Below are 15949 nucleotides of genomic sequence, written 5' to 3'. Positions count from 1 at the left end.
ACTGTTCATTGTCCAGTTCTTTTTCTCCTTAGCCCAGGTAAGATGCTTCTGACATTGTTTCTGTTTCAGAAGTGGCTTGGTAGTCCTTTTCCTGAAGATGTCTGAGTGTGGTGACTCTTGATGCGCTGACTCCGGCTTCATTTGACTCATTGTGAAGCTCTCCCAAGTGTTTGAATCGGCTTTACCTGACAGTATTCTCAAGCTTGTGGTCATCCCTATTGCTTGTGCACCTTTGCCTACCCAATTTCTTCCTTCTAGTCAACTTTTGCATTTAATATGCTTTGATACATCACTCTGTAAACAGCCACCCCATTCAGTAATGACCTTCTGTGACTTACTCTCTTTGTGGAGGGTGTCAATGATTGTCTCCTGGACCATTGCCAAGTCAGCAGTCTTCCCCATTAGTGTGGTTTCAAAGAACAAGAGATACCCGGAATTTATACTGAAGGGATGGTCATTTAATGACACTCAAATGTAAATATTCTAATAATTTGAGATACTGGATTTTGGACTTTCATTAGCTGTACGCTCTAATCAACAAATTAAAAAAAAAAAAAAAAAACTTTTGAAATGTTTTACTTTACTTGTAGGGAATCTAGTATAAATGAAAGTTTCATTTTTTAAAAATAATTTACAATAAAAAAATAAACTTTTTCATGATATTCTAATTATATGACCAGCACCTGTATGTTATCTGAACCACATTAATTATTGAGGTTGATTTGACAAAACAAATACATAACAAATCATGAAAATAATTTTTTACAGTGTATGATGTATTTATTTCTGTTGTAGCTGGGTAATAAAGTATAGTCATTTTTTTGTGCTGTCCCTATACAAATAATTATGAAAATATATAACGAAATACTACATGCAGTGTTTGTCATATTGCAGGTAGGTAATGATCTGGAGAGAGTCCTGACCCAGAAACTTTCTGAATCTCCCATATGTCCCAGAAGCACATCATGTTCCACATTACTTTTAGGTCCAACTCACGGTTCTGTTGCTCTGCATGCATGCTACAAAGTATCCACATATCCTGAATGCTTAAATAGGCCATGTATCATCAAGGGAAGAGATGAGAGGGATGTTAATGTGTGTGTGATCCACGTGAATGGCTCTTAAAACATCCTGATGGGTGCTGGGAAGATGGATCTGTCTGTGGTTTCATCCAGTTCATGAGTTAAGTGCACAGTTGGTCCTGACAGCTCGCAGACAGGAGTCTTTCATTATGTTTGATCAGTGTCTGTTTCTCTCACATGCAGGAAAGACCAGAATCTCTTGTCTCCGGTGAACTGCTGGTACCTGTTGCTGAACCAGGTTCGACGGGAGAGCAAAGATCATGCGACATTGAGCGACATTTATCTGAACAACGTCATCATGCGCTTTATGCAGATTAGTGAAGACTCCACACGTCTTATGAAAAAGGTCAGAAGTGTTTTTGATTACATTTCCAAGACCCCCAGTCTGTAAATGTTCTTCAAAGGTCAAGTCAAAAGTCTCACACAATGCATGTTGAAAAGCATTTAGGAAAATTCATTGTAAATATTCAAGTTGGCAGTCATAATCTCATAATCAAACAGAAGATACACTACTGTTGAAAAGTTTGGGGTCAGTAAGATTTCGTATTTTAAAAGAAATGTATTCTTTTATTCAGTGAGGACACATTAAATTAATCTAAAGTGACAGCAAAGACATTTATAATGTTAAAAAAGAACGAATTTGACCCCAAACATTTGAATGGTTTTAAATAAATGATCATACATTTGTAAAACACAACTTTTCATGGTTTTCATGGCCATTTCTGATTCTTCTTTTCTCTGTGTGGAGAAAAAAAATGTTATGTTTATAATTGTATTAATTCATGACAAAAGTTATTCAGCTCTGCTAAATGCTAAAAAAAATCTGCTTTTTAAGGAATGTTCTGGATTCAAAACAAGAAAAGCTAATTTAGATATTTGACAAATTTTTCATTTGTCACTGTTTTTCCATGTTTACGTCCATTGCAGGTGTGTTATAGTACTGTTTACACTAAAGAGACAGGTCAACATTATTTTCTGTGGTGAACAACATAATGCCTCAGTGCACAAATGCAGTCTATTAAATTGTACTAAACTTGGAACGTTCTCTTTAAAATTACCATGAAAAAATAACCTGCCCTTCTGGAGAATAACAACCAGGCATTAATCAAGACACTACTTCACATTTACGTCATAAGATGTGCAGTTATTTTAAACTATGCAAATAGCAAAAAAGAAAGAAGAAGAAAAAAAAAGCTCTTCGTTGAGCTAGATCTTTTTCCCCCTCTGTCTATTGTTATACTGTCAGTCCTCTTTCCTCTTTTAGTTTTTATTCTTTTCTGAAAGCTATTTTTATTCTTTATATTTTTATATTACTTTCAAGCAGTTCCTGTTATATTTCTGGATGGTGAACCCTAAAAGCATATTTATGCTGTTCTTAAAGGGATAGTTTGGCCAAAAATGGAAATTCTGTGATCATTTACTCACTTTCATGTTGTTCCAAATTTGTATGACTTACTTTAGATTTTACTTCTTTCTCTTGAATTTTTTAAATATCTTATTTTGTGTTCCACAGAAGAAAGTATATAAAAAGTAGTATTTAAAAAATGTTTCAACTGTTTTTGTACATACAATGAAAGACACATGGTGTCCAGTGTTGTTTTGGATCCCTTGACCTTCACAAACCAAAACTATATTATACATATAATATTTAAATATTTTTATTTTCAATATATCCTCCACAAGAAAAAGTCATACAGGTTTGGAACAACATCATGTGAGTAAATGATAAAAGAATATCCATATTGGGCGAACTATCCCTTAAAATAAGTGAAATACTACATGATATTTTGTCTTTGTTATGAAAATCAGTGCATGTCTTGTTTTCAAGCTTTGATTCATTTTTTTTTTTTTTTTTTCATCAAAAAGCTTTTGATGCTTATTTTCCTGCGGTTGTCATTCTTGTGTAAATACTTTTAGGCTACCTCAGTGCTGCATTATATTACTGTGTAAACCTTTTTGTGAATCGTAACCTCTTCAAATGCGACCTATGTCCTGTTTTTTTTTCCAGTGTAAAGAGGACTTAAGAGACTTTTAAAGTGTACCTGTGTAGAGTTAGTTCTTGCTTAACTCAGATGTGGGGCATGTGATGTTTTGTGTGGTACGGGATTGTTTGCGTGCCTGCATTCGCTCGTCGGATTTACGATGTGGGTCCGGCCATATGGGACCTTTGGTTCTGGGCTGCGGTTCTGTTCTGAGAAGTTCTTAAAGCCCGAGCTCTAATCATGGCCTCCTGCCTGTCGTTTGATGTCTGCGGCCCCATGACCAAGACGACGTGGCGGTCCCTCCAGCGCAGGCCACAGAAGGGGGACAACTCCCAAACAGATTATGTGCTGCCATGCATGCGAGTCATATGAGACGACCACAACAGCAAATTACAAGCCTGGAATGTGGGAGGTAAAAGTTCGGTCTCAAACAAGGGTTATTGAGAGGGCTTGACCAGCAGATCTGACCGGTTGTGAGATGGTTAAAAAAAAAAAATTATTATTTAAGAGTTATTTACCCACCCTCATGTTGTTACTAACCAGTATGAGTTTCTTTCTTCCAATGAACACAAAAGATGAAGGTTTGAAAAATATTTTGGCCACTTTTTTAAAAAATATAATAAGTGAATCAAAACTGAGGCTGTAAAGGTAAGATAAGCTCACAAAAGCACTATAGAAGTATCATAAAAGTGGTCTAAATGACCCAGGCTCAGTGGTTCTCAACCTTTTTTTGACTCCCAAGACTCCCTATTTACCTGTGATAATGTTCAAAGGCCCAGTGACCTTTCCAGTCGTTTGCGATTCACTGGATGAGGATTAAGGATTAATTAAGGGATACTAAAATATTTTTTTTTTTCGTAATTTTTACTCTTTAATTCATTTACATGACTTTTCCAAGTCTAGAAATCACATGCTGTGTCCGAAATCGAATACTTCCCTACTATATAGTATGTGAAAAACAGTACGCCAACAAATTCGAATACATAGTAGTCCCGAATGACCTACTACTTCCGGTGAGATTTTGAAGTGCGCATTCGATGGATACTTTACTATCCCATGAGGCCACCGGCGAGGATTTATGAATGGAGGTGAAGGTTCCATCCAGTGGAGGTAATGACATCATGGCAGATGTAGTATGTCCAGATTACATTCATACTGTATAGAACATACTTTAATGGTTGCGAAGTAAGTTAAAATTGAAATGTAGTACTTACTCAGAAAGTGCGTGATTTCGGACGCACCAACACTTTTAAAATTGGCCTGTTATGCCATCTTGAACCTCCCTTGCAAGTTTGCTGAGGCCCCCTGGTTGAGAACCATTGCTCTATATTCCAAGTCTTCTGAAGGCATCTCATAGCATTTGTGAGGAGTGGACTGCAATTTAAAGGTGCCATCGAACGTTTTTTTACAAGATGTAATATAAGTCTAAGGTGTCCCCTGAATGTATCTGAAGTTTCAGCTCAAAATACCCCATAGATTTTTTTTTAATTAATTTTTTTAACTGCCTATTTTGGGGCATAATTAGAAATGCTCCGATTGATGCTGCGGCCCCTTTAAATGCTCACGCTCCCCGCCCACGGAGCTCGCGCTTGCGTTAAACAGTGCCTAAACAAAGTTTACACAGCTAATATAACCCTCAAAATGGATCTTTACAAAGTGTTCGTCATGCATGCGTCGGATTATGTGAGTATTGTATACTGTTACATTGTTTACATTTGATTCTGAATGAATTTGAGGCTGTGATCCGTGGCTAACGGCTAATGCTACACTGTTGGAGAGATTTATAAAGAATAAAGTTGTTTATGAATTATACAGACTGCAAGTGTTTAATAATGAAAATAACGACAGCTCTTGTCTCCGTGAATACAGTAAGAAACGATGGTAACTTTAACCACATTTAACAGTACATTAGCAACATGCTAACGAAACATTTAGAAAGACAGTTTACAAATATTACTAAAAATATCATGTTATCATGGATCATGTCAGTTATTATTGCTCCATCTGCCATTTTTCGCTATTGTTCTTGCTTGCTTACCTAGTCTGATGATTCAGCTGTGCACATCCAGGCGTTAATACTGGCTGCCTTTGTGTAATGCCTTGAACATGGGCTGGCATATGCAAATATTGGGGGCATACACCCCGACTGTTACGTAACAGTCGGTGTTATGTCGAGATTCGCCTGTTCTTCATAGGTCTTTTAAACAAATGAGATTTATATAAAGAAGGAGGAAACAATGGAGTTTGAGACTCACTGTATATCATTTCCATGTACTGAACTCTTGTTATTTAACTATGCCAAGATAAATTTAATTTTTAATTCTAGGGCACCTTTAAGACTTTATTCACAGAGAATTATGAAAAACATTTGCTGATGTCCAGTTTGTGAACAAATCATTCTTTTTGAATTGGATCTTGCCAAAGAACTAATCCAAATGATTGAAACGAAATGATTGGGTTATTGTGTTGAAGCACTAAATGGGTCTGTTTCTCACACAATGTATGGAGTTCAGAAGACTTGAAATCTAGTGCAAGATCCAAATAGACCACTTGATTGAGACTTAATACTACTTTTTTGTAATTTTTGAAATTTGACAACCTTAGTCTGGAAAAAGTGAACAGCATATTCTTCAAATCCTTTTGTGCTCCACAGAAGAAAGAAAGTTTTAAGGGTTTCAAACAACATGAGGGTGATTAGATAATTGCTGATTTTTCATTTTTGGTTGAGCCATTCCTTTAAAATGACGCCATATTGGTCTGATGTAGAGTGTACTTTCATTATTGCATGCTAACACCAGGGGAAACTGCCCATTACTGTAAGGTTTACTCTATTATGTCGTAAGAACCAGGTGTTGTTCGTGCTCCTCAGAGCTGTTTTCATTAGGAGGAGTACCTTATGTTCAAATATGGTGGAGTAGAACTTTAAAGACCTCATGAGTCATGACAGAAACTCCTGATAGAAGAAACCTCAAAACAAAGCTGATGTGCCTGTATCCATTAAAGTGACTAGTTATATAACAAAACAACCTCTTACACACATTCTCTTGCTCTCTGCTGTCTATGTGACACAAGAGTGGCAGAAGAGAGAGGGCAGTGGGTTGTTTCCCTTAAGGGCGCTGGATGTTGTTGGTGGGGGGCAGTCATTCTCCCATGGTGTTGAAACTGCTCTTCTCTGTAATCAGTGCACCCCGCTTCCTTTGATCACAACATCGTTTCAGTAATGAGCCACACATACAGGAGAGCAAAACCCCTGCTGTCACCTCAACCTTCAGAGGCACAGCTGCAACAGAGAGGCAGACCTCGAGAATGTCTCTTAAGAGACTTGTTAGTCGAGGTCAATGTTATTGTTACTTAGGGGTTAGGGATTTTTTATACATATATATATTATCCAGTATTGTTATATTTTTATTATGTATGCTTATTTCCCTTGTTTAATTATAGTTGCCATTATCTACTCTTAAGACCAACAATTTAACACTGTTAAATGTAATCTTTCAGCAAATTTCAAAATGAATATCCAATTTTCATACTGTTCATTATAATGTGGTTTCGTGATGCCTATGTTCAATTGTAGATTTAAAGTGATTGATTTTTTATTTATTTATTTAGACAAAATATTATAGAACTCTGTATAGAATATATAGAAGCGTAATAGTATAGAATTATAGAATTGGTATAGAATCGGTTAGCCATAACATGAAAATGGAAAACTATTGGTTTTCAGAATTGTAATATTTATGCATCATTAAAATGTTCTAATCTAGTTACCTGTAATCTTAGTACACATTTTGTGTGTGTTTTTGCATTTATTTGGCAAATACAGTACACTACTGTTCAAAAGTTTGGCGTCAGTAAGATAAGTACGTTTTTTTGTTTTTTTTTTTACTTAATAATAAACTATTTTTCTTGAGCACCAATTCAGCATAATAATATGATTTCTGAAGGATCATGTGACACTGAAGACTGGAGTAATGATGCTGAAAATTCAGCTTTGCCATTACAGGAACAAATTACATTTATTAAAATAGAAAACAAAACAATTTTAAATTGTAATATTGTACAGTATTACTGTATTTTTGATTAAAGGGTTAGTTCACCCAAAAATGGAAATAATGTAATTTATTACTCACCCTCATGCCGTTCCACACCCGTAAGAACTTTGTTCATCTTCGGAACACAAATTAAGATATTTTTGAGTGTCGAATCATGATTCGGATCACGTGTCAAACTGCTGAAATCACGTGACTTTGGTGCTCCGAACCGCTGATTCGACACACTGATTCATAACGCTCCGAAGCTTCATGAAGCAGTGTTTTGAAATCGGCCATCACTATATAAGTCGTTATTTGGTTTTTTGGGGGCACCAAACATATTCTCGTCACTTTATAATATTAATATTGAACCACTGTACTCACATGAACTGATTTAAATATTTTTAGTACATTAATGGATCTTGAGAGAGGAAATGTCATTGCTGGCTATGCAGGCCTCACTGAGCCATTGGATTTCAACAAAAATATCTTAATTTGCGTTCCGAAGATTAACAAAGGTCTTACAGGTGTGGAATGGCATGAGGGTGAGTAATAAATGACAGAATTTTCATTTTTGGGTGAACTAACCCTTTAAATAAATGCAGCCTTGTTTAGCGTAAGAGACTTCTTTCAAAAATATTTAAGATATCATACTGAAACTTTTGAACAGTAGTTTAAGCTGAATCTTAGAAAAGTCAGTTGATAAGTTAACAGTGAAAATAAGAAATACTAGAAACTCTGTGTGTTAGAGAGTGTTAAAAGATCTGTGATGTACTGTATTCATGCAACTACATATAGAGCTCAGCATCACTGGAGCACACGTCCTCTGAGTATGCATGTACAATGAGGAATTCCATCATGGTAGAGCAGGTTTTGTCACATGTATTTTGTTTTCATTATTTATACAACATGCTTTTTTAAAACTCTTTTAGGTTATTTATAAAATCCAAGGTTCATTTTTAAAACCTAGTCTCTCCTGATGCACTCAGAGGAGATGTTTGTTCTTTTAAAAGACGTCATTTGTTTTTCTGTCAATACATTATAGTAGTTGATGAATCCTAGTTTTTTTTTCTTTTCTAATTGCATACCATTTACAAAAGTAGGTTCAATGCTGCACAATATGGAATGTGACTGATAACAACCGATAGTCTTAAAGCATAAATCCCACACTGTTAGTGCCCTGATCGTAATTTGTAATGTAGTAAAGCCGTCACGCATGTTAAATGGCTGTCGGCACGTTATTTAGTACATTTATTGCCACGCAATATGCTACCTCCTGCCATAAAGTGTATGGCTCCTCTTTTTTTGACATGACTGGCTTCGCCATGGGCCACGCACATGGTACTGTCAGCCCTCTCATGTTCATGACTTGAAGGATGTAAATTTTTTATAGCCAGATTAATTTTAATGGAAAGATGTAACCTCTATACCCAGAGGCTTGATATGGTTATTTATAGAGTCTTTAACAAAGTAAACTAGCAGATAGTAGTGCTACAATGACTCAACTTCTCACTTGACATGTAAAGGCCCAGTTAAAGTTAAAAACTGCTAACTTTTTATGCGTTTTGGCTGTTAATTTACATGACAAATACATTTCTACATTTCTATTTTTAGTACATTGTTGTCAAGGAAACGTACCCTGAAGTCCGGCACACATTTAATGACTAGCTAGAACATTCTGTGCTCAACACACAGCGATTGTTTCTTGCGACTGAAGCAGATTTACATACTTGCACACAGAATTTGAACACCGACTGTAATCGCAGACTGAACGCAACTGGCTCTGACTGGACGCGTTTGAGCATGATCAGTCATAAATTTCAATTTACATTCATAATCGGCCTTACAATCGTTAAGTGTGTCCCCGACTTAAGTTGCAAAGTCTGGGACTCATTCAAGATAGAGGTCGTAACACAACATTAGCTATGTTTTCATCACCCTGTTTTTATGCGCATTTTGAAGTATCATATCAGAAACGAGTGACGGAAATGGCAAATTTCGAATAAAAATCTCTTAATTCACAAAAAAAGATTTTACGCTCCCTTGAGGTGTTTTTTTTAATTGTGCAAAAAAGAGTTAATGCAAATAACGGGAGATGGGAGATGGAAACGCATTTGTCAAATAAATTTTGACATAACGAACATTAAACCCACGTGACTAATTGTAATCAGCTGTTTCTGCTGATGGTGTTGTAAAAGAAAACTTTGTTTGATTCTGTTATGATGCATTAATTCTGGATGTACTGACGCACGTTGTATATGTGTGCGTGCAATGCATTTTCCCCACAGGGCTTGCCGTGGTTAGGGTCATGCACACTTTTGTGTCGCAGGTTTTTGGGGTTGTCCTCTCACTTAATAAAGTCAAGAAGAGTTCAGACGGCTCTCGTTTATTGTTTTCTTATTCATTAGTGTTTAGGCGAACCCTTCACAAATGCTCGGTCATAGTGTTTTATTTATTGTTGGTTACCAGTACCACCGTCATCCGCTCGAACATCTTGACGGAAATTCGCATTTGTCTTTTTTTCTTTTTTTGCGAACTTTGAAAAGTTTCGCTTCACATTTGGATGGAAACCCAGCTATTGAATAGGTCTGGGATTTTTGAAACTGGAAACATCCCTGCCATTTATTTACATTTATGCATTAAGCAGACACTTTTATCAAAAGCTACTTACACAAATTATTTTATTTATTATGTTTTTTATTTATTTTATTATTTTATTTAATGTATTACATAGATTTTCTTTGATTTTGATTTTCAGACACATTTTGTATTTTTTTTTTTTTTATTTATTGGCTTTTTGGCATTTATTTAACAGAATAACAATAGAAAAAAGTAATTTAATCAAGTTAAATTAAATTAGACTAATTTGTTTAGATGATTGTCAAATAAGACATAAGTTGAGTCTTAGAAAAAGTCAATAATTGATAAGTTAACAATGAAAATAAGAAATACTAGGAGCTCATTTTATTTAAACGTAAAAAGAATGTGGAAACATACCTGCCATTTGATTTACATTTATGCATTTAGCAGATTCTTTTATTCAAAGTAACTTTCATTTTTTGTTACTTTTTGACTTAATTCACATTCAGAACTTTAGCTGTCATTTCTTAATTCAATTCTGAATAGCACAAAACCCTGCTTCCCACAGTCCTTTGCTCTATTGCCAACCTGCTTGATTGCTCTCAGAATAGGCTGAGCCACCACATCTCTCCATATAACTGTGTCTGTCAGTTTGACCATCGGCTGGAAACAGTTATGTAAAAGGCAGTGTTCATCTAACTGGCTGGTGTTAGATGAGCCTGAGAGGAAGCCTGATTGAAGGCAGAGCTTTGGCATGGCACGTGAATAATCTCTCTAGGCCTGTTTGGATCTGCATGCCCGGATGCTGCCGGTACTGTACGATGAGTCACGGATGATGAACTTAGCATTTAGTGCAGACTTGTGTGCCTCTGAGATCCTGCGGGTGTGCTGAAGTTCACACATGTACACACACAGCTGTTAGCTCTTGTGTTTGCTCTTGAGAGGTTGAGTGTAGAACAGCAGTGTGGGTGTTTGGAGATCTTAGCTAAATTATTTTGACTCTTGACCTCCACATGACACATGTGAATTGTTATGCTTGTGTTCCACATACAATTGACTTTAATTAAATGTCTGAAAGAGCTGATATCACATAGCCTGTGAAGAACATGTCCATTAAACATGTGGCATTAAACAAGTATTATACTATTCTTATTTCTCTAATAAACTTTTTTGTGGATATTGCATTTTTACATTTGAAATTTTAAAGGGATAGTTCACACAAAAATGAAAATTCTGTCATCATTTACTCACCCTCATGTTGTTCCAGATCTCACCCCCCATTGACAACCATAGTAGGAAAAAATATACTTTAAAATATAAATTACAAACATTCTTCCAAATATCTTCCTTTGTGTGCAGCAGAACAAAGAAATTTATACAGGTTTGGAACAACTTGAGGGGGAGTAAATGATGACAGAATTTTCATTTTTGGGTGAACTATCCCTTTTTATACTTAAATTTTTATGTTTAATAAATATTACTATAAATATTAAATATATAAAATACTACTACTATAACAAGTATACTACCTATATATTATATACATATTATATATATATATAATATGTATAGGATATGTATAAGATATATATAAATGTAAAAAAAGATAGGGAATACATAAAAAATGTGACGTCTTTTTTTCATCTGATGTGCTAAATTAAGTCTAAAGGACTAAATGGACTGAGTGCATTAAGATTTACATGGAATGTTAGGATAGATATATGTAATGTGTTTTGGTTTAAGAAGGTCTATGCATATATATATATATATATATATATATATATATATATATATATATATATATATATATATATATATATATATATATATATATATATATATATATATAATATGTGTGTATGTATATAATTTTTTCTTGTACTTTATTATATAATAATATATATAATTGATGAGATTCACCCTAAAACATTTTTTTTCTTTTTCTAAATAAACCCACATAGACTAAAATGCTGATAGCATCTCCAGTTCCTTTCACATTCATACACTGTGAGTATAATTTAGTTTGAAGAACATTTTGGCCTCTGATTTGTCAAGATTGACTGGAGGTCTTGCTCTAACTGTTGCAAAAGGATTTTCTCATAGCACCCCTGAGCACTGGGATGCTGGGAATGGCTCGTGGAATCAGATTAGTAGAGATATAATTGGGTTAGTGAGAGTCTTGAGTGGCCTGCGAGACAGAAAGATCAGCTTCACGCAGGTAATCCACGCGAGCTGCTGAAAGTTAAAGCAAACAGTTCAACCTTCAGTGTGAAGAGTGTGTGCCCACATATAAATCTCTTGCAAAACTAAAAGTTTAATTGCACACGAACACATGCAGCTTTCTTATTTTGTCAAACATTTTGTCAGCGAGTCTAATATGATCTGATAACTGATGCCTCCACCTTTTTGTATCTCTCTCTCTCTCTTCAGAGTAAAGAAATCACATTTCAGCTGCAAGAGGATTTGATGAAAGTCCTCAATGAGCTCTACACGGTAAGTGTTTTAAGTTTTGTACGTGTAAAAGTCATTTTTTTGCATTTCATTCTCTCATTCTCTTGGTACGTGTTGCGTTCCGGCTACACCCAGGAGTGCACTATGCTAAAACACCCATAAAACCAGCTATACTTCACACATACTTTCTGCATCTCTGACCTTGGCAGATTATGGTGTTTATACCAATAATCAATAGTTAATTCCCACACTTTAATTACAGCTGTCAGGCCCTCCTTAATCGCTCGGAAGATTCATGTGTCCTTTGCTTCCTCTGTGGTCTTAATAAGATGCTAATACATTCCCAGGTCTTAAAAACCACCTGCAGACTGAGGACTCTGTGTGTTTATTTGTTTGCAATGCTCAACGTTGCATTGTGTTTTTCCTTTAAATCTCTGTTAGCTTTTGCTGCTTTGTAGTTTATCCATGTGTCCAAACTAAATGATGCATTGAAGTGTAAATTATGTGATAAATTATATATCTTCATGATAATCTTCCAAGTTTTTGTCTTAAATAGCCCTGAGTGGCTAAAATATCACAAAGCAAAATATTTTGAGCTACAATTGGTTTCCATTTCTAACTTGTTGTGTGACTAGCTCCGCCCAAGGTAAAATGCCATTGGCCTATAATCTTGTTTCTGATTGTTTTTAAATCAACAACATGTTCTGATTGGCTGATTTTGTCACTTTGCGCAGCATTTCAGTTTCTATTCTAAATTGTATTGAAGTCCTTGGGATATTCAGATTTAGCTTACACTACTGTTCAATGGTTTTGGGTCTGTAAGACTGTTAAAATGTTTTTGAAAGAAGTCTCTAATGAAATGAAGAAGTCTCTAATGAAGTCTCTAGAAATCATTCTGATATGCTGATTTAGTGCTCAAGAAACATTTCTTCTTATTATTAACAATGTTGAAAACAGTTATACAGTTAATAAACATCTGCTTAATATTTTTGTGGAAACCCTGAATAGAAAGTATAATAAAAGCATTTTATTTGAAATAGATTTTATTGGAGCAATGTAAAAGTCTTTACTGTCACTTTTGATCAATTTAAAACATATTTGCTTAATAAAAGTTTACATTTTTTTCAAAGAAAAAAAAAAAAACTGACCCCAAACTTTTTGAACAAAATTGCCAAAATGGCTACTTTACTAAATGGGTCTCAATTAGAAATGGTGATTTGGTTTATCTTGGCATTCTCCTATCATGAGAACCCATCATCGAGAAACCTCAGCCCAGATTCTTTTATTTTGAAGCTGTCACATTTATATTTTCTGAACGTTTGTTCGGGTAATCACACCGCACGCCACGGTTTCCTTTTGATCACTGTAGAAGTGTATCATCCCTTTTGACCTGAATTAGCCTTCAGGAGGGAAACACTCTTGTGGGACTGTTGCATCAGAAACCCTTCATGCAGCCACAGCCAGTAAAATAACAGGTCTGGTGCGACTCTAAAATTGGTCCTTCTAAAACCAGCAGAAATGTAAACAGAGTTCCAGACCAGTAAGTGGAGAGCGGGGCCCATGGTTTGGTCTGCCTTTCTAGCCACGTGTCTAATTATACAGCCGTGGACAGCAGTGTACTGTGCTGCTCCGACTGTACATATTTATGAACAATATTTAGTTTGGTCCACGTTTTATAGTCAAGCTCTCTTTTGAGGCTTTGCTGTACCATGAATTATAATGCTGCGTGACTGCCACAGTGATTATGGCCTGGACTGACCTGATGTTCAGGGGTCTAATCGTGAATGGGTCCTTGTAATCAGCTTGGTGCTCAGTCACCTTTGATTGAGGAGAAGGCAAGCTGATGAGCGAGGCTTAGCGCTTTAGCTTTAGCGTCAGGCTTCGCAAGAGGCTTATAGAGCATAAGGCACAAAAAAATTACAATCATACTTAGAAAATTGTTAAACATTTCTTGAGACCTTAATAAATGTTAGAATGTATTGCTAACAAGACTGACATGAGACATGAGAGAACAGCAGCTGTCATTTTTTTCCTGTCTGTCTTGTTAGCAGTTCATGCTAATGCTTATAATCATATTTAGGATTGGCAAATAAAACAAACCACTTAGATTTAAGGATTAATGTTTGGAGAGTAACTCATCCTCCATCATTTGTGCTTTCTAAACAGTTGAACTAACAATTTTTGCCTGGCAGGCAATAAATCAAGGGTCAAAAAACTATTATATATTTATTGAATGATGGACACGACCCATATCCAGTGTAATTTTAGTATTATTTATATTTATATATTTGTTAATATTGAATATTTGTGTTTATATTGAATATTTTAATTTTTATGTTAACATATTTTAGTAATATTTGTTAATATTTTAAATTAGTTTTTTTTTTTTTTTTTATTTTAGTATTTAGTCATTTAGTTTCAGTTAGTTTCCAAGGCATTTTTTTCTATTTTTATTTTATTTTATTTTTTTCCATTTTAAGTCTTAATTATATTTTATTTATTATTTATTTTTACCGAAAAGGATTTTTAATTTTAGTTTTATTTTATTTTATAGTAGTTTATCGTTAACAACAACAACAACAACAACAACAACAACACTGGCCATATCTAGGGACCTGAAAATATCATAGGCCATGTACACTCTGTAAAGTTTCTTGAGTGACAACCACATTAAAATGCGGGAGTGAGTCCCCTAAATTATTGTTCCATGTGTGTACGGAATGCGAGTCGCTCCCAAAACTGCGACACTGTGGTAACCATCGTGTTTTTCGAATGCTTGGAAAGCCTGCTTCACACAGCGCGCTCTTGCAGTGTTGCAATGTCCACTTATTTTAAGGGTTTTTGGGCTTGTTGTTTGGGCTTGGCTCATAAAACAATTGAGTTTACGGAGTTATTAAAGTGAGCAGGTGCAGGGTCGCAAAATTTTGGTCTTATTTTCAGCATAAAGCATTTGGATTTCAGTTTATTGTGGTCTTGTTTTTATTTGCTGTTTTTCTAGCAAGATCTGGCAACACGAATGAGTCAATGCTTGTACCGCTTTCCCTGTGATTTCTTTAACCACACACTTACAGAAGAGAGAAACATTTCTGATGTACATTAAAATATGTCATTAACAACTAGTTGTTTAGTTCGTTTCTATACTCACTGCGTATAATTTTTGTAAATGCGGTTGCCACGACCTGGATTTTTTGGTAGTTAATTTGGTTGTAGAATGCGGTTGTTACTCCCATATTTTACTGAACTGTGTTCACTTCAGAATTAAAATTTCCTGATAATTTACTCACTTCCATGTCATCCAAGATGTTTATGTCTTTCTTCAGTCGAAAAGAGATTAAGGTTTTTGAGGAAAACATTCCAGGATTTTTCTCCATATAGTGAACTTCAGGTTTGAAGGTCCAAATTGCAGTTTCAGTGAGGCTTCAAAGAGCTCTACATGATCCCAGATGAGGAGTAAGGGTCTTCTAGTGGTCGAAACTAATGGTAAAAAAAAAAAAAAAATTGTATATACTTTTTAACCTCAAATTCTTGTCTTGCTTTGCTCTGTGATGTGCCATGCATTACGTTGGAAAGGTCACACACGTGACGTAGGTGAAAGTACCGCGGTAGGGCGAAAAACTTCATCTCATTATCTCCTCCAACTTCAAAATCGTCCAACACTGTTGTTTTACCATTTTTTGTAAAGGGCGTTTGACTAATGCTGCGTTTACACCAGACGCGACTTGCGCGAATAAATCGCGCTATTCGCGCGTAGTTGGACGCTTGAACATTTTGAGTTTACTCGCTTCATTCGCGCGTGGAAATCCCTTCACAACAGACGCGAATT

The 15949-nt window shown here is 35.4% G+C and overlaps 1 protein-coding gene across 1 annotated transcript in view; it reads left to right on the top strand.

The window, feature by feature from the left end:
* The window catches only part of srgap1a (SLIT-ROBO Rho GTPase activating protein 1a), a 132131-nt gene that overhangs the window by 43291 nt on the left and 72891 nt on the right, over positions 1–15949 (top strand). The window contains 2 exon segments of the mRNA XM_048168700.1: positions 1266–1428; positions 12106–12168. Coding sequence (XP_048024657.1) covers positions 1266–1428; positions 12106–12168 — 226 coding nt within the window.

The sequence above is a fragment of the Megalobrama amblycephala genome, linkage group LG19 (genome assembly GCF_018812025.1).
Source record: "Megalobrama amblycephala isolate DHTTF-2021 linkage group LG19, ASM1881202v1, whole genome shotgun sequence".
NCBI classification, from domain to species: Eukaryota; Metazoa; Chordata; class Actinopteri; order Cypriniformes; family Xenocyprididae; genus Megalobrama; species Megalobrama amblycephala.
The sequence above is the reverse complement of the archived record's forward strand: the minus strand, read 5'-3'. Positions and strand labels throughout refer to the sequence as shown.